Consider the following 23074-nt stretch of genomic DNA (forward strand, 5'->3'; position numbering starts at 1 on the left):
GATCGAAACGGCCAGCGGCGGCACGAGCTTAACGCACGGTGTACGTGGAAAAACAGACGGCGAATATTTTCCATGGCGTGCACATTCGTTATTCGACCGGTCGATGCCGGGTAATTGAATACGTGGCTTTTATAGGTGGCCGAGGGTGGTGTACGGCACACGGTTCTCCTCTCTCGGCGTATCGCCGGTGGTGGTGGTGTGGCCGTGGAGAAAGGGAAGGGTGCGAGTGGGATGCAGAGTACTAGCGCGAAGGGGAGTTGCGGAAGAGGTGTTGACGGCAGGCAGGCAGGCAGGCAGGCAGAGGCAGCGCGAGCAAGACAGAGAGAGAGAGAGAGAGAGAGAGAGCAAAGCTTTGGAGACTAGTCTACGCTCGATGTGTTCCGCTGTTCCGGGGTTTTATAGCGGCGGTCGGAATTAACGAGGGGCCGTGTTTTCACGGCGGCCGAGTGGCGGTGCAGATTTCATTTTACTATTTACCTCGGGGAATTTATTCGACAACGACCGACCGGCAGGGTGTGGTGGTGGTGTCGTCGATGGTCGGGGTGGCGAACGAACAGCAGAGAGAGAGAGAGAGAGAGAGAGAGAGAGAGAGAGAGAGAGAGAGAGAGGATCGACGGACGAGGACCACGTTTGACACGATTCGAACAAAGAAACGAGTCGACGCGCTATCGACGCTACTAGTCTCGTTCCAACTACGTCGTCCTTCTTACTCCTCTAAATTTCCACGTTTCTCGCTTATACTCCGACCGAACGTACGCGCCTTTCAGCCTCTTTTTTCGTCCGTTTCTCTTTGCCTGTGCGCCGCCTTTGGCGTGCAAATTCCGTCTTTCTCGCTTTTGTAACGTCGACGTTCGGATCGGGAATACCTACGCGCGCCGCCACCAGGTCGTTGGATCGAAGGCGTCAACGGTTACAGGCGCGAACCACGCACGCGAAACGTGAATTCCCGTCACGTTCCTCGATCCGACGAATTAATATGGAAATTCCAAAGCGCCTTACGTACGAACGAATCGCGTCGACGCAAAATCTCACAGGCACCCTTGGCCCTGCTCTCTCTCTCTCTCTCTCCTATACCACCGAGGCGCGAGGGTGGCGAGAAGATCGTCGAGTCGCATTGGCGTCGCCCGTGCCTCACCGATCTTCTTCCACTTTTTATTCCCTCGCTCCGGCCTCCGCTTCCGACTTGCCAAAAGGCGAGATCTTTCGTTTTCCTCCTTTGCGTCGCGTCGTTCGATCGTACGTTTGCGCCGCGTTTCTTCGAATATTCGGCAGGTTTTTACGGTCGAACGTTTCGACCGGAGATGGAAGTTGCACGCCCATGGCTCTATGGTTAAGAGCGGCTACGACGGTAGGACCGTACTAAAACGAAACGTATATTTGAGGTTAGGGCGGATCAGGGGTTGAGCTCGCCAGCCCCCGAGTCGTTTATATGGTGATTCGATGGGAGAGGGGAAGCTTGGCAAAATGTCAAGGGACTCGTAAGGGTGGGCCGAGTTTCGCGGAGCTACGGCTGCCGCTCGTTCGGTCGTTCGAACGAAAATTTCGCTATCGCGCGTTTCACGCCCTCTCGCCAACCTCCGAAAACGACGAAATTCGTCGCCAACGTAGCTAATCGTTAGACCGCGATCGAAATATTCGGGAAGCTTCGGTTACGGGTGAAACGCGGTAGCGGGGACCGACCACGCGCCCATCTATACGGAGATATCGGCCGCTGAAACTGAAACGCGAACGGCCGTGTGCTTTGATCGAGACGAAGGGTGGGGGTAAAGTGGTTACCGTTTATTCGATATCTTTCGGCAGCGTTATCGATAGCACGACGGTGAAAATACGATAGCCAGAATCGGAATAAACGCGTATGGGCGGTCGGTGAATCAATTGTACGAGTTCCCAATGGGATTTCAGCCGGCGGATAAAACGACGCGTTTCCCCGAGTTTTATACCGAGAGCGGCGGTAACAGGCCGCGATCGCTAACAGAGGTGGTTCGATGACGTTGCGTCCTTCCGACCTCGATTTCACGCCGGCGGAGAATCGATGGCCATTCGCGCCGGTCATGCGACAGATGTTGATCTAACTGCGTGTGGCAACCCTTTGTAAAAGCTGCAATTTACACGCGCCAGAACCTCGCAACGGAAAAATACGAGGGACGGGGCGGCGATGAGCGGTGGTTTCTGTCGAAGAGAAATTCTGTCGAAGAGTGGGGAGCGAACGAGCGACAGAGTACGTCGGTCGGCCGATTGTTCGTAACCGCACAAAGCACCGTCCGCCGACAAAACGTTTCCAACTCGAGCGAAGTAACGCAAACCTGCTACCGTTACTCCGCGCTACCGTTGTCGCTGCTGCCGTTAACTATCGCTGCTCTTCGCTGAATTTTACCTTCTTTTTTTTTTCTTTTTTCTCTCTTCTCCCGTGTCCTCGCCTGGTTGGTCGTTTCTTTGCTACGCCATCGAGTTTGCCTTCTTACGCACGAACGATAACGGAGGGATCGTTTGCCCCGTTATAATTTGCCGCGACAGTCCTTCCGGCATCGATTTTTCGCGCGGAACTTGGCTTCCCGCGAGCGAGCCGGCTTCCAAGGGTTTGCGACGAGGAGTCAGGGGCTGGAACGGGAAAAGGTCAACCACGATCTGACACGAAGCCCGGTGGTTGCTCGCTCCCCTCGTCCCTCCCTCCCTCCCTCCCTCCCTGTTTCCCTCCTTTCCCTTTCCACGTCCTCGCCACGATTCTCGTCCATTTTCTCTGGATCGCCCCGTCTCCTTCTTTCGCTCCGACTCGTCTAAGCTCCGGCGCGATCGAGAAAATTTCGCAAAAAACGATTATTACGAACGGAAGAACGAATCGCGAAAGGAAGTTTATCCCGCCAAGACGACAGGTTGCGTCGCGGATTTTCCTTTCCATCGTTTTAAGTATCGACCGCGATATTGGTTATTCCGTTCTCTGTTCCGGCGTGCTCCCTTTTTCCCTTTCACCTTCGTTTCCTCCATTCGCCGGTTTCCTCTTGTACGCCGCACGCGCGAATATTCGTCGTACGTCGAACGCGAGAATCTCGAACGTAACGCGCGATCGAAGCGAATATCGCTTGGAATTTACGAGGCTCGAGAACTCCGTCGAGACGTCCGTGCGTCGTGCGCTACGCACGCGTGTTCGAATTTCAATCGCACCTGGTCGGCGTCTGAAATTTCCCCTTCTATCCTTTATCCTGCTAGCTTTTTCACGCGATACCAACTGTTACAAAATTCGCGCGATCGAATAAAGTTTAACGATCGGGTGTTAAACGTTTTACGAGGCACCGCGGAATTTCAAATAAACTGCCTCGGCTTGCATGGAAACGACCGAACGCCGCGTACCCGAGATCGCAGACTACTCGAAAGTTTGGCGGCAGTCGACGTGGCGCTCAGCGAGGTAGTTTCTAATCGAGGAAAGTCGTTCTTTTTCTTTTTTTCCTTTTTTTTTTTTTTTTTTTCAAACGGGCCTGAAATCTATACGAGGAAGAAGCGGGGACGAGGTCGATTTTATCGAAACGGCTGCGCTCGGTCTCGTTCTCTCGTCTCTCTGTCCGCGGCTGGCTCGTGGATTCCACGTTGGCCCGATTAATTGTCGCGGGTACTGTGAGCCGAAAGAAACGTAGGTCGATCATCGCGAGGCGAAAATCGGTAACGCGAGAGAGAAAGAATTCCCTCGTTCTCGCGTTTATAGCGCGAGTGCCTTCCTCCGTTACCTGCCGGTTTCTCGTACGGTAAAACCACGATTTTCCCACCTGTTGTTTGTCGTCTTTCGACCGAAGGAAAAAAGACATCGCGTATTCGCGCTTCTCCAAGCGTGTTTTACATCGCCGCCGTACATTCTTCTTCTTTATTCCCCTTCTCCTTTCCATTTCCGCGAGTCGATCGATCATTTCGCGTATTTAATTCCATCCGGCAAACGCCGCTTGCGATACGCGTTGCGATTCTCGTTCGACTCGCGCGTCGTTATCGACGCGACCCGGCCAGGCGCAACAGGGGAATTCGATTCGGTGACGCGAAATTATTAACCGCGCGGCACTTCGAACGCGGTATTTCGCGTTTGGCATTGTTCTCGCCAGCTTCTGTATGGAGCTCGAATTCCAATTAAACGCGGTTACTCGTCGTTCCGTGGTGGCAAGTTTCGCAGAAACGCGCGAAACGCCGGACTCGGACGACGTCGATTCGACGACGATGTCGCGAGTCGCCGAACGATAGAATTTTCGCGTCGTCGATGCGATCGTCGTACGTTCGTGCCGATCGGGACCGGGCCGGGCCGGGCCGACGTTCGACAGACTCCAGCGATACGCGGGAGACGCGTGGTATCGGTTTCGCAGAGAGGTTGGCGAGAAGACTTTGACGCAAGAAGCGAGTCAGTGGCGTAATCCGTGGCTGTTTATCCGGTCGTAGCCGGTCTTTGCTTTCGCCTTCCTTCGCAGGATTCGCAAGCGGCTACGAACGGCGTGGATAAAAGGGTATACGCTGTACACGGAGAGAGGGTCACGGGGACTGTGTAGCAGGCTGGATTCAGGTTCTTCCTGTCTTAGTGGTGTGGCGTTACCATGGTAACAGACTGTAAGCCGCTTAACACCACCCTCTACACACCCTTTCCACTCGCTAGAATCCTTGTGCTTGCGACGTCGAGTCAACCCACCCTGCTCGGCGCGTCGTTCGCGTTGGCGAACGTCGTTTTCCCTTTGCTCCCTTCTTCGCTCCCCTCGCTCCCCCTCGCTCCGTTCGATTACGCTGTATCCGCGCCGGGCCCACGGAGAACCATCCACGCGCGTATACCCGTTCCTCGTTTCCTCCCCAGCGGCACCAAAGTATCTCTCCTTTGCCCTTATCGTCGACAACCGCTCGAAAGCGTTTATCGTTTGGCCGATCGTAGGATTCGTTTGGCGCGTAATGCCACGACGATCGAGTAAAGAAGCGCGGGTCGAAAGATCCAGAGACGTGGGAAGAGACTGGTTGTTAAAAGACGACGACGACGACGACGACGACGACGACGACGACGAGAACAAGAGAAAAAGGCGCGAGTAACGGGAGTACGAGAATGAAAAGAAATCGCGTTCCGAACGTGGAAACAGGGGAAAATGAGAAAGGGAGGCGAGAGCAAAAGGCGACGGGGTGCATGCGGTGGAGAGGAGAGGAGGGGAGAGAAGAGCAGCAGGAAAGACGAGGGGAAGAGTCGCGTGTCCGTTGAGAGGAAACGAAGATGTGTGCGCTCTGCTGACGAGGAATTGAATGGAGGGTGAAAAGCATCCTCGGAATCATCGCGGAGAGAGCCATCGGGTATTCTCTGGCTGTTATTTTCTCGTTTTAACCGGAGGGTTTTTTCACGCGCACGCGCGTCCCGCCGTGCCAGCAAACGCGGATAAGGGACAGAGAAACATCGTTCGTCGTCCCTTTCTTCGGCAACCATCGTCCGAGACACAAAGGACCGCCGTCATCCGGATGCCGACGCGTCCTAGCTCGTTCTTGATTTTTAAAAAATCGACCGAGGGAGAGGACGATAAAAAAAAAAAAAAAAGAAAAAGAGGAGTAAACCGCGAAAGAACGAATTCGCGCTTTCGCGTCTTCTCGATGTAGATCGATCTGGTTTGAAAGCTCTTCCGAGCCGCTTACTCTTTTCAAAGGGTTCTCCGTGCAATCCCAGATTCGTATCGCTGGCAAACAGCTTCGAAGGTCGAACAACCGCTTCCCTTCTTTTCGCCCTCGATGGAAAACGACGAAACGCAGAAAAATCGTGTATCGTCTGGATATCCTGTGTACGAGGTAATAGGACGACGCGTTGAAAATTATCGTCGATCGTCGAATTAACGTTCGAAAGCGGTCGAAGAAAACGATCGAACGTACGACGACGTTTCGATAACGATATTTTATTCGACGTGTTTTATTCGTCTAATGGTTTTCCATTTAGTTACATCGGTTATCGTCGTTATCCTCTCGGTGAATTATGCGTACTCTTTACGCGAGATAAGGGAAAAGCAAGCGAGCGTTCGAAGAGAACCGAGTGACCAACAGCGTACGAATCGCGTAACGTTGCAATATAATAATAATAATAATAATAATAATGGTGAAAATTGTACCACGTTTTTAGCCGACCCGGTAGAGATATTTCGTCAGCGGACACTGTCGTTCTATGCTGTATCGTTATTATATTATACAGGGTGGGTGGTTGGTGACTGGTGGTACAAGCGGAAAGGGGGTGATTCTACGCGAAAAAAGAAGTCGAAAATATGGAATAAAAATTGTTCGTTCGAGGCTTCGTTTTCGAGAAAATCGACTTTGAATTTTCGCTCGGTACGCGCACACTTTGTCGCGTCTCGTTATAACGAATCTCACTGTAGGTCGTTGTCTCGATGGAAAAATGAAAAAAAAACAAAATTTTTTTTATTCTATATTTTCGACTTCTTTTTTCGCGTAGTATCACCCCGTTTCCGCTTGTACCACCAGTTACCAACCACCCTGTATATTATATATTATACATTTATCGTCTGTGTATCGTTAATTACGAATGTAAGAATTTGGATAAAGACGATTTTTTGTCTGGTTGTCGATCGCGCGTTGATGGATCGTAAGTGACTTTTCGATCGCTGATCCCCTAATCGTCGATTGGTTTCAGGTCTTCAGCCTGCCAGCACCAAAGCGCCACCCACCACGATCAGCAAATCTCACAGACCCAGTTCCGGCGTTTTACCACAGGGTCATACCCCTGGACCGGGTCCAGGTGGACAACAGAACAGCAGAAGCTTCGCCGCTGCTCTACGAAACCTGGCTAAACAGGCAGGTCCGGCTCCTCAGGAGGAAGAACCTCGTGCGAGTCCTAAGAATCGGGCGCCACCTCCTCTGGTTAGAGGTCCTTCGCCCGCTAAGGTGAGCGATCGTTGTTGCGACCTACGATCGACCTGCTTTCCTTCCTTTCTTCCGTTTCTTTTACTCGACGCGCCTGGTCGTTATCGTCCCCCGAAACGGAACGATCGGTTTCTTATCGGTTTCGTTTCGGTTTTTGCTATACTCTCGAAAAATGATAAAAAAAAAAAGAGAAAAAAAGATAAAGTTCGGGAGGACGCGTTTCGTCGGGCTGGCTGGCTGGCTTAACCGGACGGCTTAAAGGATAAAAGGACGAGGCAAGGATTAACGAACGAGCGAAAATGTGTATTTTAGGAACGATCTACCCACGAGAGAAGACCAGAGGAGATACCGTCGTTGTACACGAACGCAAGACCCGCGGATACCAGTAAACACAGCGTAACTGCCGCCGCTTCCGAATTGTTGGCTCGTTCGGGTTTTCAACCGTACCGGCCTGAACACCATCCGGCCCACGCTCCACCGGCTTTTGCCCTGGACCCTGCGGCCTACAATCCTTATCATCACGGTCTCTATCCACCACCACACCTCCAACACGCTTATAGGTAATAGCGCGTGATCTAACGCCGCCTCTCTGCCGTTTACCCGAAGAGCGCGCAGCTAACAAGCGTGTTTAACGAAATCGTGGTGTAACCGCTCGATTCTCGGTACGCAGATTAGAGGAACAGTTGTACTTGGAACGGTGTGGAATGCTGAGACCACCGATATTTCCTGGCTTACCTTCGTATCCTCTGTACGGATTGAGATACAGTCCGGACATGCTACCTCCTGCGTCTCTTGGGCTCATGTCTCCCGTGATGCACGAGCGGTAAGTGAACGAGAGAAAGGTCTCTAACGGACGGAAAGCGGTGCTTGCTGACCGGATGATCCCCTGGAACGCGGCGACGGCCCTTTGTTAACGGTCCTACGATTCTCGTTTCAGGCTGAAACTGGAGGAGGAGCACCGGCTGAGGCAAGCGCGAGAGCAAGCCGCGTTACGGGAGGAGGAGGAGAGGAGAAGAGCGGCACGAAATTCCGCTCCTGCAGCCCCGGTACCCGCGCCTGCACCTGCATCCGCCGATACTGCAGGTGAGCGAGTCGCTCCACCCCCCACTGCCTTTCATTAAAAAGAAAGCATCGATTACGAGCGATCGCGAGACTTCTGTCCCGATGGCTTGTTACGCGCGGAAAAATAACCTTCTCTTTCCCTTTTCGTTTTCTCTCTCTCTCTCTCTCTCTCTCTCTCTCAAGTACTTTTTTTCACGCGAGCGTGTTCCGCGGTGTATCGACCGATCTCCTCCCTCCGATCATCGAACTCGACTTTTTCGTTTTTCTTGCTTCTTTCTTTCCAAACGTTATTGTCAACGTTGTCTCTTTCGTTCTACCGTTACGATGTGTCGATCACACGGTGATTGCAATGAAATTGCGATAACGTGCTCGCGTCGTTCTCTTTCTCTCTTTCTTTCTTTCTTTCTCTCTTTCTATCCTTCTTCGAGCTTTCTAATGCACGTGTAAAATTACCGCGGCGAAAGAACCGTACGTCCTGAAATTATTTTCTAGGGGAATACGAAAATCGATCTTCCGTCTTTGTTCTCGACTTTGGTTTGACAATCGGTGCCAAGCGATCGCGAACCCTCGACGAGAAACGTCGTTGGTAACGCTCTATAAGTTAAACGATCTGTACTGCGACCGACGGTAGTTCACCGTGAACGGACGAACTGGCGAAAAGCGGCAAACGAGGAGAAGTCGTTGCAGAATATACCTGACTGTGAATGAAATCGAAAGAAAAAGAAAAAAAACATACTACGCTTCTAATTTTAAACTAGATATAATCAAAGTTATAGTCATAGCCGATCGTTTCTTACGAAGGTAGGATCGATATTTTTTAGATAAGCGTATAACTCGATCGTCGAGTTATCTCTTCCTTCGGTTTTTACTTCGTTTCGTTTCGTTTCGTTTCGTTTCCTTTCGTTTCGTCCCTCTATCCCCCCCCCCCCCCGCCCCGCCCTCTTTTTTTTCTTATTTTCCGTGTATTTTCTTTGAATGGAACACAGTGCCATTCCGTCACACGCAACTATGGTACGAGCCTTCGTGGGACCTCTGTTCGAACGCTTTGTCGTAGTGGAGAAAGCGAAGGTGTACGCTGCTTGCCCTAAATTTCCTAGGATAATCGAAACAGTTGAAAAACGCAGTTGCGTTTTCGATTTCGATTCGATTTCGATTCGATTTCGCTAATAATTTCGTTTACGCGTAGACCGAAGTCAGACTTATTGGCAACTGCGACTATCCTTTGTTCATATATTTAAAAGAATAAGTCGGCCTTCGGTCGGCCGTTTATCCATTTATATCGTATCATCCGAAGCATATATGTTACAAATGATTTTTGTAGTGTTGAAACAAAGTCTCTTAATCATGTACAATGTTCGTTACATAGTTAATCGTTTTATATAGTTAGTGACGTCTTGACAAACAGCGAAACTTCAACATAAGAGTGCACATCTTTAGTGTGGAGAAGCTTTATATATTATCCTCGTTATCGTTACGGCGGACATCCGTTTAAACGGTAACAATTGAGTAAAACTCGATCGTTTCCTTCCTCTACAGAAGAATAAATTATATTTCTTCGATAAATTCAATTTTGTATTCGTATCTTTCGTGTGAAATGTGAAATCGATGTTAACCGTAATTATTATAATCCGAACCGATGATAGCGCACGTTAGCCATCGTCGAATAATACCGCTTCTCTCTTCTCTTAGTTTTTTTTTTTCCTTTTCTTTCTTTTCTTCTTGTTTTCTTCTTGTTTTCTACCTCGTTCGATTCTGTTTGTTTCGTTGATTCCTCGTTGTGATTCCTCGTTGTGATTCCTCGTTTACTCCTTGTCGATTCCTTGTTGATTTCTCCTTGATCTCTTGTTGATTTATTCGTTGATTTATCTTTGCGGCGTTCCCTCGTTCTCTTTTGTTCGAATAATTGGCATCGTAACGCGTGACATAAAACGTCAAAATGTTTCGTTTCGATTAGTTTATCGCGAAGCGATGAACAGCCGATATATCGCAGGCCAAACGACGATTCGACGCGCCTTCGTGTCTTTTACCGAAACGTAGTGCACTCTTGCGTTAGTTCCCGCAACTGTTTTAGAAATTTGCAATTAAACGATCAGTGTCAAAATAATTTCTCTTCGGTGTAGCATACTCTATATTCTACCCATTATTGACTTGATCCACCGATGTATATAACTTTGTCACACATGTTCTTTTATCAAAATTATACCGTTTTTATATAATTTATTATGTAAACATGTATATTTGGACTATAATTGAAAATAAACATTGCAAAAAAAAAACGTGATCAAAATTCTGATTGACTTGGAATTCTTGACCCTCGATTCATTTTCTGAAACAGTTTTGGGGAAGATTCAGCGATCTCGATCGCTCAAAAGATCAGTTTCCTACGCTGTGTACGATATATACGACGTTGTCCACGGGCGTCCCAATAGCAAGCGAACTATTTCTTACAGTCGATCCGAGTAGTACGTTGTCCGATTTCATTGATATTCTATCAGCAATCATCCCCAATACTTCGAATTGAATACATCATATCAAGCCATTCCTTATAACGACAAACTTATCGCATCGCTCAGGTAAGTTGGAACGGACGCGCGAAAAAAAGTTGCCTTTTTCGAGCTTTTGCCATCTTGTTGGTCGCGTAAGCGTCGATGTACGATGCGCTCTCGTTCGTTCGAATTCGAAAGACGTTGCGATCTGCGTAACTGCGTCGTATCTGCGTCGTATCTGCATCGCAGAACTGCGGCCAGTTACGGCGTATTTCGAGATTCGAGATCGCAATCCCCCGCGAAGAACGCTTCTCCTCGCGCTCCCGAACGCGATAGACACCACCGATGTCGTCGATCCGCGTGTTCCTGTTCGATCGAACGTATTGTTTCGCGCGCATTGCCGTAAAATACGCTCTGCGACTACTCTACGGAGTAGTAAATCGACAACAGTAGATCAGTGGAAGATTACCAAGCACTGTGTTCGGGATTTGTTCCAGCTAGGAAGCCGACCATAGCGGCTCAGATGCATAGCGAGCGGGAGCGAGAACGCGAGAACAGAGATCGGCCAAGCGGCAGCAGTAGCGGAGGCGGCGGCGGCGGCGGAGGCGGCGGCGGAGGCGGAGGCGGCAGCGGAGGCGCTGGAAATACCAACAACAACGCTAACAACTGCAACAACGGTAACAGTAACGTTGGATCTGTCGGTAACAGTCATCATCCATCGAGAAAAGAAGAGCAGTCTTCCGCTCCTCCTCCTCCGCCAACAGTAGCACCGCCACCACCACCACCACCACCGCCACCACCACAACCACCACCACCACCACCGTCATCGGATCCAACGGCAACAGCGAACATCTACCACTCTCGTTTGTCAGCGTTTCCGAATCCAGCAGCTCCCATTGGACCTCCACCGTCCTTGGGTTCGGCTACTATCTGTTCCGTTAGTTCCGCGGCCATGCCGCCCCCTTTGGCTTCTACTCTACCCCCTTTGAACCTCGGACCTCCGCCAGCGATAAGCTCCGCACCTATCGGCGGCCCTCCGCCTATTCCTTCTATACCCTCTATGTCGTCGTTGACGCCAGCGGTGATCGGACCGCCACCGCCACCGCCTCCATCCCTCGCCATGCCTTTGGCGCCTATCATCTCTATACCTTCTCTCCATTTGCCCTCCGTATCCTCGACTACTATTCATTCTAGTCAGCATACAGCTACGATAATGAGCAGCGCGACAACTACGGTTACAACTTCTATATACCATCAGCAACAACAACAACAGCAGCAGCAGCAGCAGCAGCAACAGCAACAACAACAACAACAACAACAGGTGCAACAGTCGTCACAAGCGTCGCTAGCAGGATCGTCGATACCGTCGCAACAATCGCAACATCAACAACAACAACGTTGTAACAGCGCGGCCGGTACAACGACCAGCGGTACCAGTTTGTCAAGCAGCGGCACTATGACAACGCACGGGACACACACTCTAACGACAGCTAACGCGGTTCCCTCGATCATGAATAGCGTCAATCATATGACCACTTTGACTCACAAATCGCCACCGTTGTCTCATGCTATTCATAGCTCGAGAAGCAAAGAATCCGGTACGGTCGCGATAAGTACAACGACGAACGCTTCGAACACGAGCACCAGCAGCACGGCGATCACCACCAACGCCGTCGTTACAACGAACGCGTTGGCGACAACCTCGCAACAACCGCCTTTCGTCAGACCGTTCGAAGATTCCTTTCGCTCATCGTCGAAACCTCAACAAAGACCGATCCTGAACAGTCATAATCATAGTATAACCAATCAAATTTCTTATCAGGAGTCGCCGGTAAAATCGATAGCCACTTCGACCACAACGCCCCAAACGATCGCCGGACAGATCGCCGAGAATTCCGTTGCGGATAACACGAAGAGCACGAATCTTCAGCAATCGCTGTCACATCCGATTCCTTACCCGCCTCAGCAATTTCATCATCCGCATATACCCGTTTCGCACGTAGCTAATTTGTACAAACCGCCGCCGCATTTTTCCTCTTCGCCTGCTCATCAACATCACTCGCAGCCGAAAGCGAACGTACCAGTGACACCAGCCGCTAGCAACGGTGGCAACGCGAATAACGCCAATTCCAATAGTACGAAGCAAAGCGCGTATCACGCCAACGAGAACAATCAAACGGTGACCGTGACAGCGGCGGCGGCTCAACGAAACGACGTCCCTTGTTCGTTGTCGTCGTCACCGCCGTCATCGTCCCCATTGTCGTCGTCGCCACCTTCCACCTCGTCGAACGTTCTGAATTGCAGTTCCGTCGACAAAACGGCAACGCAACTTACACAAAACGCAACTTACAATAGTAACAACGTTGGCCCTGGTAGTGGGAACAAGATCGCGAATCACACGAATTCGCATCACAAAAGCAGCACGGATACATCGACGAAGGAGAGCAAAGTTAATTCGTGCAACGAGAAGATGGAAAATCACGCGAAGCAACAAGCAACAGCGAATCAGCAGAATCATTTAGGGAAGAATTCGCTTCAAGACAAACCGTTGACGCCCCATTTCGCTTACGAACAACAAGGAAAGGGTCCGCCACCGCCGATACAACCACCACCACCACCACCACCACCATCAGCACCACCACCGCCACCACCGTCGCAACCACCGCCACCACCGCCACCACCACCGCCACCACCACCACCACCACCACCACCACCGCCACCACCACCGCCACTACCACAATCCACGTTTCAACCTATAAATTTTAATCTCCTTGAGAAGGAGATTAAACCTGAAGTAGAGTCTAAGATACAGAGCGATCAGAATAGCGTTTTGTCCACATTATCGTTTCAATCGAATTTTAAGTTCAGCATAAACGACATCGCACAGAAGCCTATAGATACGACTCAGTTGATGCAGAGCATCAAGTCTGAGGAAGTTTTGCGTACCTGTCAGAACGTATCCAATGTTCTCCTGCAGATACCAAAATACCAAGAGAAACTGTTGAATTTCTCGACCGAGCTAAAAACCGCATTTTGTTTCACCGACAAGTGCAATAATTTGACTGAGATTTCCGTGAAGTGCGAGCCAGCGGTGTTAAATGTGCCTGACCTGAGCAAGGCTCTAGTCAAACAAGATGTTACGAGCGAAAAGTCTTTTCTTGTACCTGAGAAACCGAAAGAGCTGACGTCCTCGTTAGACCTAGCCGAGAAGAGAAGGAAAAGAAAAAGGGAGAGGAATACAAGCCTCGCGTGTAGTTCCGATTCGGAAGGTGAGGAAGAAACAAAGGACATGGATCTCTGGATTATCAAAGGTCCGCCAGCCAAGTTACAGTATTCGGAGAAGAAGCTCGCGTTTCTCGCCATGTTTGGTCTAACCACTTTAAGTATGAGGAATGGTAAGCGCTCTTCGTTATTCTTCTTTCTCTTGCGTACGTTTCTCCTCCTTCTGTCCCCGTTTCTTTTCGCCCTTCGTTCCTCGTCGCCTGCAACATTAACGCTCATGAGTCGCTTCCTTTTCTTTTCGTCTATAGAGATAGAGCTTTGTAAAGTGGAGAAGCGGTACAGGTTAAATCCAGATCCGCCGGAGGTACCTCTGGAGACGGAGCAAACTGTCGAGTCCGTATTACCAATACCGCGAGAACATCCGGATGTATTGCTCCATACGCCAGATTTTGAGCCGAAAGTTGGTTTTCTCAGGACCATAGGCCTCGATATAATGCCTCCGGGCAGGAGAGATGGCAAGTATCGGATTAAAAGATGATTTCTCTGCTATCGGTCATCGATGGTTACATCGATATCGAACGAATTTTCCATTGTTATTATTACAGAGGCAGAAGTAACGTGGCAGTACGTTCTACAAGATCGTAAAAAACGGAGAAGTTCAAATTCTGTGACCGCGTACTGCGAGAGAATTGCCAAGGCGTATTCGAAGAATCCACCAACATTGCCGAAACCGCCTCAAAAGATGAGACTACTGGACAGAGTAAAAGTAAAGCAAGTTCCAGAACGACCACCGCCTCTACCACCTTTGGTTCCGAACATCGTCTCCATGGGTTATCCTGCTTTGCCCATGCCCGGTGAAAATGGGGTGAAGCAACATTGCAAGATCGTGGATATTAAGATCGTGGACGACAACGTAGACGACCACGTCGGTGGGAAGAACGAAAGGCCCAGGTGGACCGGCATCGAGGACATCATGCTTGCTTACAGCGAATATTCCAAAGGTACGACGAGAAGATCTTCAACGGCAAATTCTATTTTGTCTTTCGCATTAACCGAGGCGTTTTCATTCCTTCCGTTGCCCGTTTATTTTCTTCCGTTTCAGAAAAAGCAATGGAAAAGAAAATTCTGACGAGCGAAACATCAAAATTGGTGGCACAGTCGAACAACTTGCGTTCCGAAACTATTCACCTAGAGCGAAGGATATACGAACTGTTATCCGCGAGAACGGCTCTTGATTCGGAGAGACGAATGCTCAGTGAAAAAATTGAAAGGATTAACGCACTTGTTAGGAACCTTAGGTAGCGATGCGTAACGCACAACACGGAAACTCATTCATCTGTGATATTATCGAAGGGTTAAGGGTCGTTAGCATACAGTACCAAATATAAAATCTTACGACACACAGGGCAAGTAATAAAAGTTTCGGTGATACGTTTTATTGACCAAATGTACAGCAGCCTTTCGTATTCTTTTGCTACTAAGTGTACACCACGTGACGATGCTATATACAGAATATAAAAGTTCAATAGCAGCAAAATTGAAGCGATGATCGCCAGGAATATACCTTTATATTTCGTAAATGACGATCGTCATCTCAACGAACGAACGAACGAAAACACATACACATATACACGCGCGCGCGCACACACACACACACACACACACACGACGCACGCACGCACACGCGCAGTATGAAAACAAGTGTAAGAACCACTGTATAAAACGAAATTATACCTATATATAGATGCACTTTTTAGTTAACACTAAAGTGATTAATAAAGATTTTATAGTTTCAACTAACGGCTCTTAAACCCTAAACTATAAATAATTGTAATTTGTATCATAATATTTTAATGAAAAATAGACAAATCGTATAACTTATTTTATTCTGCGTAATGTGGACTCTATGTCAGATAATAACTTGAAACAATATGATATGTCACAATTTGTATATGACTCGATCGTTAATATTATCTCGTGTAAAAGAAAAGCGAACATCTAATCGCAACGTTCATCGAATCGGTTCGATGACGATCGAAAAGTTACACTCTCAAATGTATAGACTGTGACTTTCTTTTTCATTTTGCGTCGTAAATGGGGATAGTGTATGTGAGCTCTATGTTAATGGAAATTTTCAAACTATGAACGACAGACTGCGATTACAGTAAATCCGGATGCAAAAAAAAAAAAAAAAAAAAGGTCGAAACCGTAGAACCGTAACGATTACTTTTAACGTAAAAGATGTTTCGAGATAGAAACGACTCTAGTCTACGGACATTCGTAGAATACAGGAAAATCACGTCTGATTTCAAGAAATCGGAATAGTGATCGATCTTTCCTTTCGATGTCCACTGTTCACAGTAATGAACGCAAAGGCCAGTGAATACAAGAGAAATTAATGTAACAACAGCAGTGAGGTACTTACGTAGGTAAAGTGACTTAATTTAAATTGTCTTAATTTAAAACGTGAGACATCGTGCGAGCACATTCCACATAAAAAACATGCTTGTTACCCAACCTCCAACATTCCACGTTCGAATAGTAATCGGATCGCAAACAACATTAAAAAACGAAGAAAAATCGTTCTGCTGCAAAAGGAAAAAGATTTTTTACGTTCAACTAAATCAGTGCTATATTATGCTAATTTCAATCTCCTAGTACTTGTATCTCACTCTACTCTCCGAGTATATCGTTCAACTATTCATCGTAATACCTCCAGTATGTATAATATGAAATCCATTTATAATTTCACCGTTTTGTTCATTGAGTGCCTAACGTTATCCTACATTTGTAAATATCATTATTTTTATGTATTGTATAACAAAATAAGACCACAAGAGATTTGTTGGTCTCTAATCTGGCCAAACCAAGAGCCTAGGAGTAAATTGTTGAAAATATGAATTTTCAGAGTGTCTCTATTCCTCCTACCTCTTTCACATCTTCGTGTGAACACTTTCCTACTTACAATCGATAATTAACTGTAGTCGTTCTTATATCTCGATTTTCATTCCACGGTAAACTAAGTCATTTTCAAAATATTTAGTAAGTTTAAAGTCATGGTTTTATCTCGTCAACCGTTAAAGTAATTACAAATTTTAGTTACTTTCGTCGTTACTGCCCTCTATGCCCAGACGCGCTTATTTTCTACAGACTGTACAATTCATATAATAACGTTAAATGCTACGAAGAAGATAAGAAGTAAAAACTAGCAAATAATCATTAGATAAATCGCATTAGTCGGGGAAAATAATATTCTTTTAGTCGATACATATTATATGTCCGAATTATATGTCAAGCAAATACAAAAAGGACATTTTCTAAAATAAACTTCAATTTCACATCTAGGGATTTTAACGCTAGGCTAGCGGCGCCACTAGTATAATTGACGTAGAAATAAGGTTCCCGCGCAAACGAGCACCGACCTAACTGTCGCCGCCAAAATATCTGACGTACATACGCATAACCGTCGTCGGGCAAGGTAGACTTTCATTCGCTGTTTGGTACTCCGAGGAGAAGCATTAACCGTTGTTCGTGTTTAAGAAAACTTTTAAGAAAGTATTATAAAAGATGTCAGGACGCGGTAAAGGTGGTAAGTATCATATCTGTTTTGTTGGAATGTAATATTGTAGTTTATTGAGAAACGTCGAAAACCGTTTATATGTATACTTTCAGGAAAGGCTAAGGGAAAGGCGAAGACCCGCAGTAGTAGGGCAGGGCTGCAGTTCCCTGTCGGAAGAATCCATCGTCTTTTAAGAAAAGGAAATTATGCGGAACGAGTAGGAGCTGGAGCGCCTGTTTATTTGGCCGCTGTGATGGAATATTTGGCGGCTGAAGTACTCGAGTTAGCCGGGAACGCCGCAAGAGACAACAAGAAGACGAGGTTGGTGAAGCAAAGCCCTTCTTCCCCTCTTCCCCTCCTACTTATCTATCTATTTATCTATCCGTATCTTCCTTCTCTCCATAATTGTACAAATATTCTTTTTCTTTTCACTTACACGATACTTTTATGTAGTTTCTGTAGCTAAAAAAGATGATATAAAAAAAATTGTGTTTCGTTAAATTTCACTTACATTTGGATATAATATCCAGTTTCATATAGGATTCACAAAAATCAATCTTACAGTTATTTCTTTGTAGCATTGTACATTGTTCACTGTTCCGATTTTGAGAGAAAACTTTCAAATGTAAGTGAACTGATATGATAGGTTGTTTATCATTCTAGCGGGGAAGCACATAAATTTCATACTTGCTACATGTTCATATTTGTATATACCTACAATTAAAGTTAAGCGACCCTTCAACGCTATATAAGTTTCCAAATACACATGTTCATACTCTTATTTCAGGATAATTCCACGTCACTTACAATTAGCTATTCGCAATGACGAAGAATTAAATAAACTGCTCTCGGGTGTAACAATCGCTCAAGGTGGTGTCCTGCCTAACATTCAAGCGGTGCTTCTGCCGAAGAAAACCGGTACTGGTGGATCTGGAAAGGGAGACAAAACATCCCAGGAATATTAATAATCATTAGAATAACCTTTCTAACTTAACAGTACTTTAGGGCTATATCTTTGTTTCTTGAGCCATTAAAGAAAAACAAAATAATCTCTGGACCCTATCAGATTACCATCGCTTCATCAGACATTCGTTGTAAAATTATTTTAGTTAACGGTATAAACTACTATTTTATTACTGAATAACATCTTTTATTTAGCGATAATGTAATAGCAAATTGTATTATTACTTAAAAGAAGTCTTTTACCTATGCTTAGATCTATTATCTAAGTATTAACCAAACTGTCATAACTGTACTATGTTTTGTATGTTTTTTTTCTTTCGATTTTGTATTAAAAGTTCTTAGTGACTTGTATGATTTATGAAATGTAACAACAAGTATAACTCATTTTTATGTTTTTGTTGACTGTAAACAATACTTAGAGTGAAAATAAAACATCATTACTCTTCACTTTACAATATTTCTTTAAAATTTTAAACCTATATTGTAACCATGTTTTCTGCATTCTTCGGAATTCTAAATAAATAAAAAGTTATTTAAACATGACAATTGTACTTTCAAAATTTAACTACATGTGACTTCCGGTAAGGTAATTCTACCAGTAGACTTTTACAACGTACAAATTCGCATAGGTAGCGCGTCGGTTGAACGTGACGTTAAGTTTTTGATCGGGTGCCTATCGAATTCTTGTTGAATTGGTGAAAAATATTCGTTAAGACTTCGAAAACATAGAGAAAAATGTCGTCGAGTGATATAAATATGTTAGTCGATATGGGCTTTAGCATATCTAAAGCGTAAGTATTTTAAGTAGCTCTTTTATTAATATAATATAACCTTTATTATCTTAATGTGTATTTTGTTGTAGAGAAAAAGCTTTAGAAATTACTGGAAACAAAGGTGTTGTTCCGGCAATGGAATGGTACGAGAAAGGCCGTGGCTTCATTCTCATCGTCCGATGACGATCTTAATTTTTATTTTAGGCTCTTGGCTCATTCAAATGATGCTGAACCATCACCTGACCCACCTACTGCTGAAAGTGCAACGCTGTCTAATCTTCAAACATCAATCCATGAAGATACTGCCGATGCTAGTGGTCAGGTGTCTACTACTGAAGTTGCTAAATCTATGAAATGTGATATGTAAATATATACTAATGTTTTATGTCGGTTAATGTCAATGAAGTATTTACTTTGATTCTTTATTTAATAGTTGTGGAAAACTGTTTAAATCTAACTTGGAAGTCGAATTCCATGCAACAAAGTCCGGACATGATAGATTCTCTGAAAGCACGGAAGAAAAGAAACCTCTTACGGAAGAAGAAAAGAAGGAACAATTACGAATTCTAACAGAGAAGTTAAAACAGAAAAACAAGGAGCGAGAGGAGCAGGAAAAGAAAGATGCACAAGAAAGGGAAAAGAATAGAATAAGATCAGGGAAAGAGATGGCTCAGGCTAGAAGAAAGTAAGTTGCCTTTTCTTTTTTCTTTTTTCACAAAAGTGAACACAGTATATTTATTTGTCTATCTCAATTATAGGTTAGAGGAGTTAGAAATGAGAAAGTTGTTAGAGGAGAGGAAACGTGAAAAAGAAGAAGAGAAATTAGCACGTCAAAAAGTTAAAGAACAAATTGAAGCTGATAAAGCTGCTAGACGTGCCAAAGCTAATGCCAAAAGAGCATTAACAGAATCTCCACCTACACCGTCATCCTCTACTAGTACTTATAGAAAGGAATATAATGATACTAGATTGCAGGTAATAAGTTGCATATTAATGAATATCTACTTCTAATCTTAATGTCTAAATATCATTATATTTAAATGACATAATAGTAACATTTTAGATTAGGCTTACTAATGGACAAACATTAACGCAAAGCTTTGGAAGTAAGGAGAAGTTATCTGCTGTGAGATTGTTTATAGAAATTAATAGAACAGATCCATCTGGTCCATTTAATTTAATGACAGCTTTCCCAAAGAAAATTTTCATGGAAGATGATTATGAAGCTCCGTTGAATGCTTTAGGTATGGTGGAATTTATAATATGTAATACAATATTACTAGTATGTAATAGTATAGTATTAAGATCTTCTGAATTGGCTATGATTTTCTTATAATAACATAAAGATAAAAGGGTACAAGGCTCAATTATTTAATTATTATTATTGTACTTCCAGGCCTGACACCATCTGCAGTTTTAATTGTTCAGAAAAAAGTAGAATGATCATAATAAATATCAGCTATTACTTTCCATGCAGTCAACCATATAACTTTTAAGATACTATACGATTGTAAAATATTCTCCAAAAATTTATAAAAAGGCAGTATTTCAAAACATTCTGTATTTGTAATTTCTGTAAGAATATTAAATAAACAAACAATTTAGAATATACCGATTTGTAAGATATAATCTTAGAAACTTAATTTATACTACAATTACACCTGTGCTACGTTGTGTCCTTGTGGCAGTTTATCAGGATATGTTACATATCCAGAAAGATCACAGTTCGTAGGATATTCATAAGTTTCATCACAGTTAATTAATTGTAACATCTTGTCAAAACATATTCGTATTTCAAATATGTATGATTCTCCAGTGTCCTAAAATATTTTTTATACTAATAAGTTTAAGCATCAAATATCGATATTATATGATGTATAAATAAATTCTTACCTTGCTTTTTATGCAGATTAATGAGCCTCGTTTACCTAATATTCGTTCAATAGCATTCAAAATATCGCTCGTGTTATATGTTTGTCCAGGTATGATATTTTCTTGTGCCAATACATTTTTCATATCATACTTTGTTAATAAATTCAGACCTTCCTTGAAATACTTGACCTCACTATTTAGATGTTCCACGGTTGCCGCGCAAGTACCGTGTTTGTCCCATTCATGTTTCCAAAGGGAGTAAGATGTTTTTCCATTTTCTATATCTATCCATTTTTCTTGTAATTCTGTTTCTATTGATTTTAAAGCTGAAGGGTTAAAAGGCATCGATTTATTACAAAACTGTGGACCGATTTTATGGTATTGAGAAGGCCAAATGCCATGAATTGTCCACTCATCATGTTTTGTCGGTAATGAACACGTGTGCGATGCCTGGTTTTCCTTCCAAGTATAACAAACAGTTTGAGGCCAATGTTGTGTAAAAATTAAAACATCGAAGTCATTTGATCCTGTTGTGGCCTTCAAATAGTTCTCATCACTGTGAAAACCATGTTTTATATATAAAGGATATTCTCTCTCTCACACACAAAGGACGTGTTATGTTACGAATAATGGGAAATGAAAGAAAGTTGAAAAACATCTTCTCATTGTATCGCTTTATATATATCACAAAACAGGAACACATGTATATTGTAACAAATAACACTTTTTACTCACCTATTTGTTTTAGCGATAAAAAACAAAAATAAAACACTAACAATTATCTTGCAACTAAACATATTTAAAATGCTAAAGTTCTTAGTGTACAGAGAAAATCTAAATTAGTATATATTCATTGACTACACAGTTGGCATATGGTACAGATCTCTCTGCTTATAAATGCCTTCAAGGTGAACTTTATCTTACAATTTCTACTCAGGTAGCAGATGGTACAATAGTGGACGCTTGTACTTTCAAGAAGTACAAACGAAATATACGCATATCTGTATAATAATAGATAATAATAAAATAAGAAGAAGAAAAAAAAAGAGATAGCAGATGGTTATCACTGATAGATTGATAACACTGTTAAGCAGATAGGCACCACAATGTTTGCAGTCTTTATATGTTTTTAGGAATAAAAAAATGAGCTTATTATATTATTATATAAACATTGTATTAACATGTTTATATTAACACATAAAGCACTATATGCACACTTAATGCACTATATTTTTTACGACAAAGTGAGTGAGATTATCTTACTAAGATAATAACATTACCTGCAATTATTTTTCATCTTTTGATCTTCTGATAAGGTAGAGTATTCGGACTGCAAAATTTTTTATTTGTACATGTCTTTTCGGTTGCTAAATTTTAGGTCCCTAAAACCAAAAATGAGGGTCATTTTTCATGAAATTTTATTTTATTTCTTTCCTTGGTTTTACAAGGATATTTGCAAGAGATTTATCAAAGGTTATCTACCTTTATTTTGCCTAACAAAAAACATTTCTCGCTCACGTCATTTCTTAGTTACATTTCATTTTCATTTTCATTCTTTTTTTCTCTCATTCCTTCTTCCTCTCTTCAGTTCCAATTTACAGGCAAAATTATACTCCTTTTTGGCTTACAACTGTCTCTAGCTCAGTTCACTTCCATTTCTTTATTTTATTACTATCCAAAATATAATTTGAAAATCCATGTTATTTCTATCCTCTATCACATTTTCTAGTGTTCAAATATTTCTTAATCCTATTTTGTGCTGACTATTATTAATTCATTACATATATAGCTTCAACATTGCATCCATAAATGTATTGCATTGTTATATTATAACTTATTTCTATCACCACTGAATCTTTTTGCTCAGATCCTCGGGACTCTATTTTTCATATATAGTATAACTGGAAATGTCTCCTATCTGGTCTTTCTCGAGCTCTTTATTCTGTTTTCTACTCTTATTTTCTTCTTTTGCTTTCTTCGCCTGCTTCGTTAATTAATTTCCTCTATTCTTTCCTATGATTTTTACACTCCTGATTACTTCTCTTCATACTGTCTGTGCGTATGTGTCAACCAATGGGATGCCCTCAATCTCCATGTCATCACTTCCTTGCCCAATTACTAATTTTTCATTGGTTGCTTGTTTCGCCATGTTTCATCTTTCAGAGCTTTCTTCCTCACTTTGAATTTCGGCCAATCGCCTGCTTTTGCGTTCGGGATGCGGGTTTAGCACTCGTTCAACTTTCGCATTACGTCGCAGAGCGGCGTAATGATCGCTGAACACACAT

At 44.1% G+C, this 23074-nt stretch overlaps 4 protein-coding genes across 7 annotated transcripts in view; 3 read left to right on the forward strand and 1 right to left on the reverse strand.

Annotated features, from left to right (window-relative positions):
• The window catches only part of LOC126868010 (uncharacterized), a 46842-nt gene extending 31022 nt beyond the window's left edge, over positions 1 to 15820 (forward strand). For both annotated transcript variants that reach the window (XM_050623130.1, XM_050623131.1), the window contains exons 8-15: positions 6623 to 6873; positions 7165 to 7412; positions 7523 to 7675; positions 7790 to 7935; positions 10898 to 13795; positions 13931 to 14137; positions 14228 to 14623; positions 14725 to 15820. In XM_050623130.1, the coding sequence (XP_050479087.1) occupies positions 6623 to 6873; positions 7165 to 7412; positions 7523 to 7675; positions 7790 to 7935; positions 10898 to 13795; positions 13931 to 14137; positions 14228 to 14623; positions 14725 to 14924 (4499 nt within the window). In that variant the 3' untranslated portion in view covers positions 14925 to 15820. The remainder of the gene's footprint in view (positions 1 to 6622; positions 6874 to 7164; positions 7413 to 7522; positions 7676 to 7789; positions 7936 to 10897; positions 13796 to 13930; positions 14138 to 14227; positions 14624 to 14724) is intronic.
• Positions 15821 to 17030: 1210 nt separating this feature from the next.
• On the forward strand, positions 17031 to 18591 carry LOC126868039 (histone H2A). The gene is made up of 3 exons (XM_050623187.1): positions 17031 to 17211; positions 17295 to 17502; positions 17969 to 18591. Exons 1-3 carry the CDS (start codon positions 17190 to 17192, stop codon positions 18144 to 18146), a joined length of 408 nt encoding a protein of 135 aa, XP_050479144.1. The 5' UTR covers positions 17031 to 17189; the 3' UTR covers positions 18147 to 18591.
• Positions 18592 to 18755: 164 nt separating this feature from the next.
• On the forward strand, positions 18756 to 20526 carry LOC126868030 (UBX domain-containing protein 1). Of its 2 annotated transcripts, XM_050623176.1 has the most exons (7): positions 18757 to 18935; positions 19007 to 19060; positions 19122 to 19280; positions 19351 to 19602; positions 19676 to 19892; positions 19981 to 20161; positions 20314 to 20526. In XM_050623176.1, exons 1-7 carry the CDS (start codon positions 18880 to 18882, stop codon positions 20358 to 20360), a joined length of 966 nt encoding a protein of 321 aa, XP_050479133.1. In that variant the 5' UTR covers positions 18757 to 18879; the 3' UTR covers positions 20361 to 20526. The 2 variants fall into 2 exon arrangements, with proteins under 2 accessions (XP_050479132.1, XP_050479133.1); XM_050623175.1 differs by having other exon boundaries at positions 18756 to 18935; positions 19981 to 20526.
• Positions 20273 to 22959, reverse strand: LOC126868033 (ribonuclease Oy). 2 transcript variants are annotated; one of them, XM_050623181.1, is made up of 5 exons: positions 22272 to 22959; positions 22070 to 22171; positions 20811 to 21345; positions 20579 to 20737; positions 20273 to 20490 (listed from the first exon to the last, which is right to left on the reverse strand). In XM_050623181.1, the coding sequence occupies exons 2-5, from the start codon at positions 22084 to 22086 to the stop codon at positions 20410 to 20412; spliced, it is 792 nt and encodes a 263-aa protein (XP_050479138.1). In that variant the 5' UTR covers positions 22087 to 22171; positions 22272 to 22959; the 3' UTR covers positions 20273 to 20409. The 2 variants fall into 2 exon arrangements, with proteins under 2 accessions (XP_050479138.1, XP_050479137.1); XM_050623180.1 differs by lacking the exons at positions 22070 to 22171; positions 22272 to 22959 and adding an exon at positions 21525 to 22052.
• Between the last annotated feature and the right edge of the window lie 115 nt (positions 22960 to 23074).

This window comes from Bombus huntii, chromosome 7 (assembly GCF_024542735.1).
Source record: "Bombus huntii isolate Logan2020A chromosome 7, iyBomHunt1.1, whole genome shotgun sequence".
NCBI classification, from domain to species: Eukaryota; Metazoa; Arthropoda; class Insecta; order Hymenoptera; family Apidae; genus Bombus; species Bombus huntii.

Bases quoted from the DNA above. Each gene is read 5' to 3' on its own strand.
- LOC126868039 (XM_050623187.1), top strand. From the start codon at position 17,190: ATGTCAGGACGCGGTAAAGGTG. The intron at 17,212-17,294 runs GTAAGTATCATA...GTATACTTTCAG, and splicing joins GTCAGGACGCGGTAAAGGTG to GAAAGGCTAAGGGAAAGGCG. The intron at 17,503-17,968 runs GTTGGTGAAGCA...CTCTTATTTCAG, and splicing joins AGAGACAACAAGAAGACGAG to GATAATTCCACGTCACTTAC.
- LOC126868030 (XM_050623175.1), top strand. From the start codon at position 18,880: ATGTCGTCGAGTGATATAAATATGTTAGTCGATATGGGCTTTAGCATA. The intron at 18,936-19,006 runs GTAAGTATTTTA...ATTTTGTTGTAG, and splicing joins GGCTTTAGCATATCTAAAGC to AGAAAAAGCTTTAGAAATTA. The intron at 19,603-19,675 runs GTAAGTTGCCTT...TCTCAATTATAG, and splicing joins ATGGCTCAGGCTAGAAGAAA to GTTAGAGGAGTTAGAAATGA.
- LOC126868033 (XM_050623180.1), bottom strand. From the start codon at position 21,586: ATGTTTAGTTGCAAGATAATTGTTAGTGTTTTATTTTTGTTTTTTATC. The intron at 21,346-21,524 runs GTGAGTAAAAAG...TGGTTTTCACAG, and splicing joins TTTATCGCTAAAACAAATAG to TGATGAGAACTATTTGAAGG. The intron at 20,491-20,578 runs GTGTAATTGTAG...ATATTCTTACAG, and splicing joins AAGGACACAACGTAGCACAG to AAATTACAAATACAGAATGT.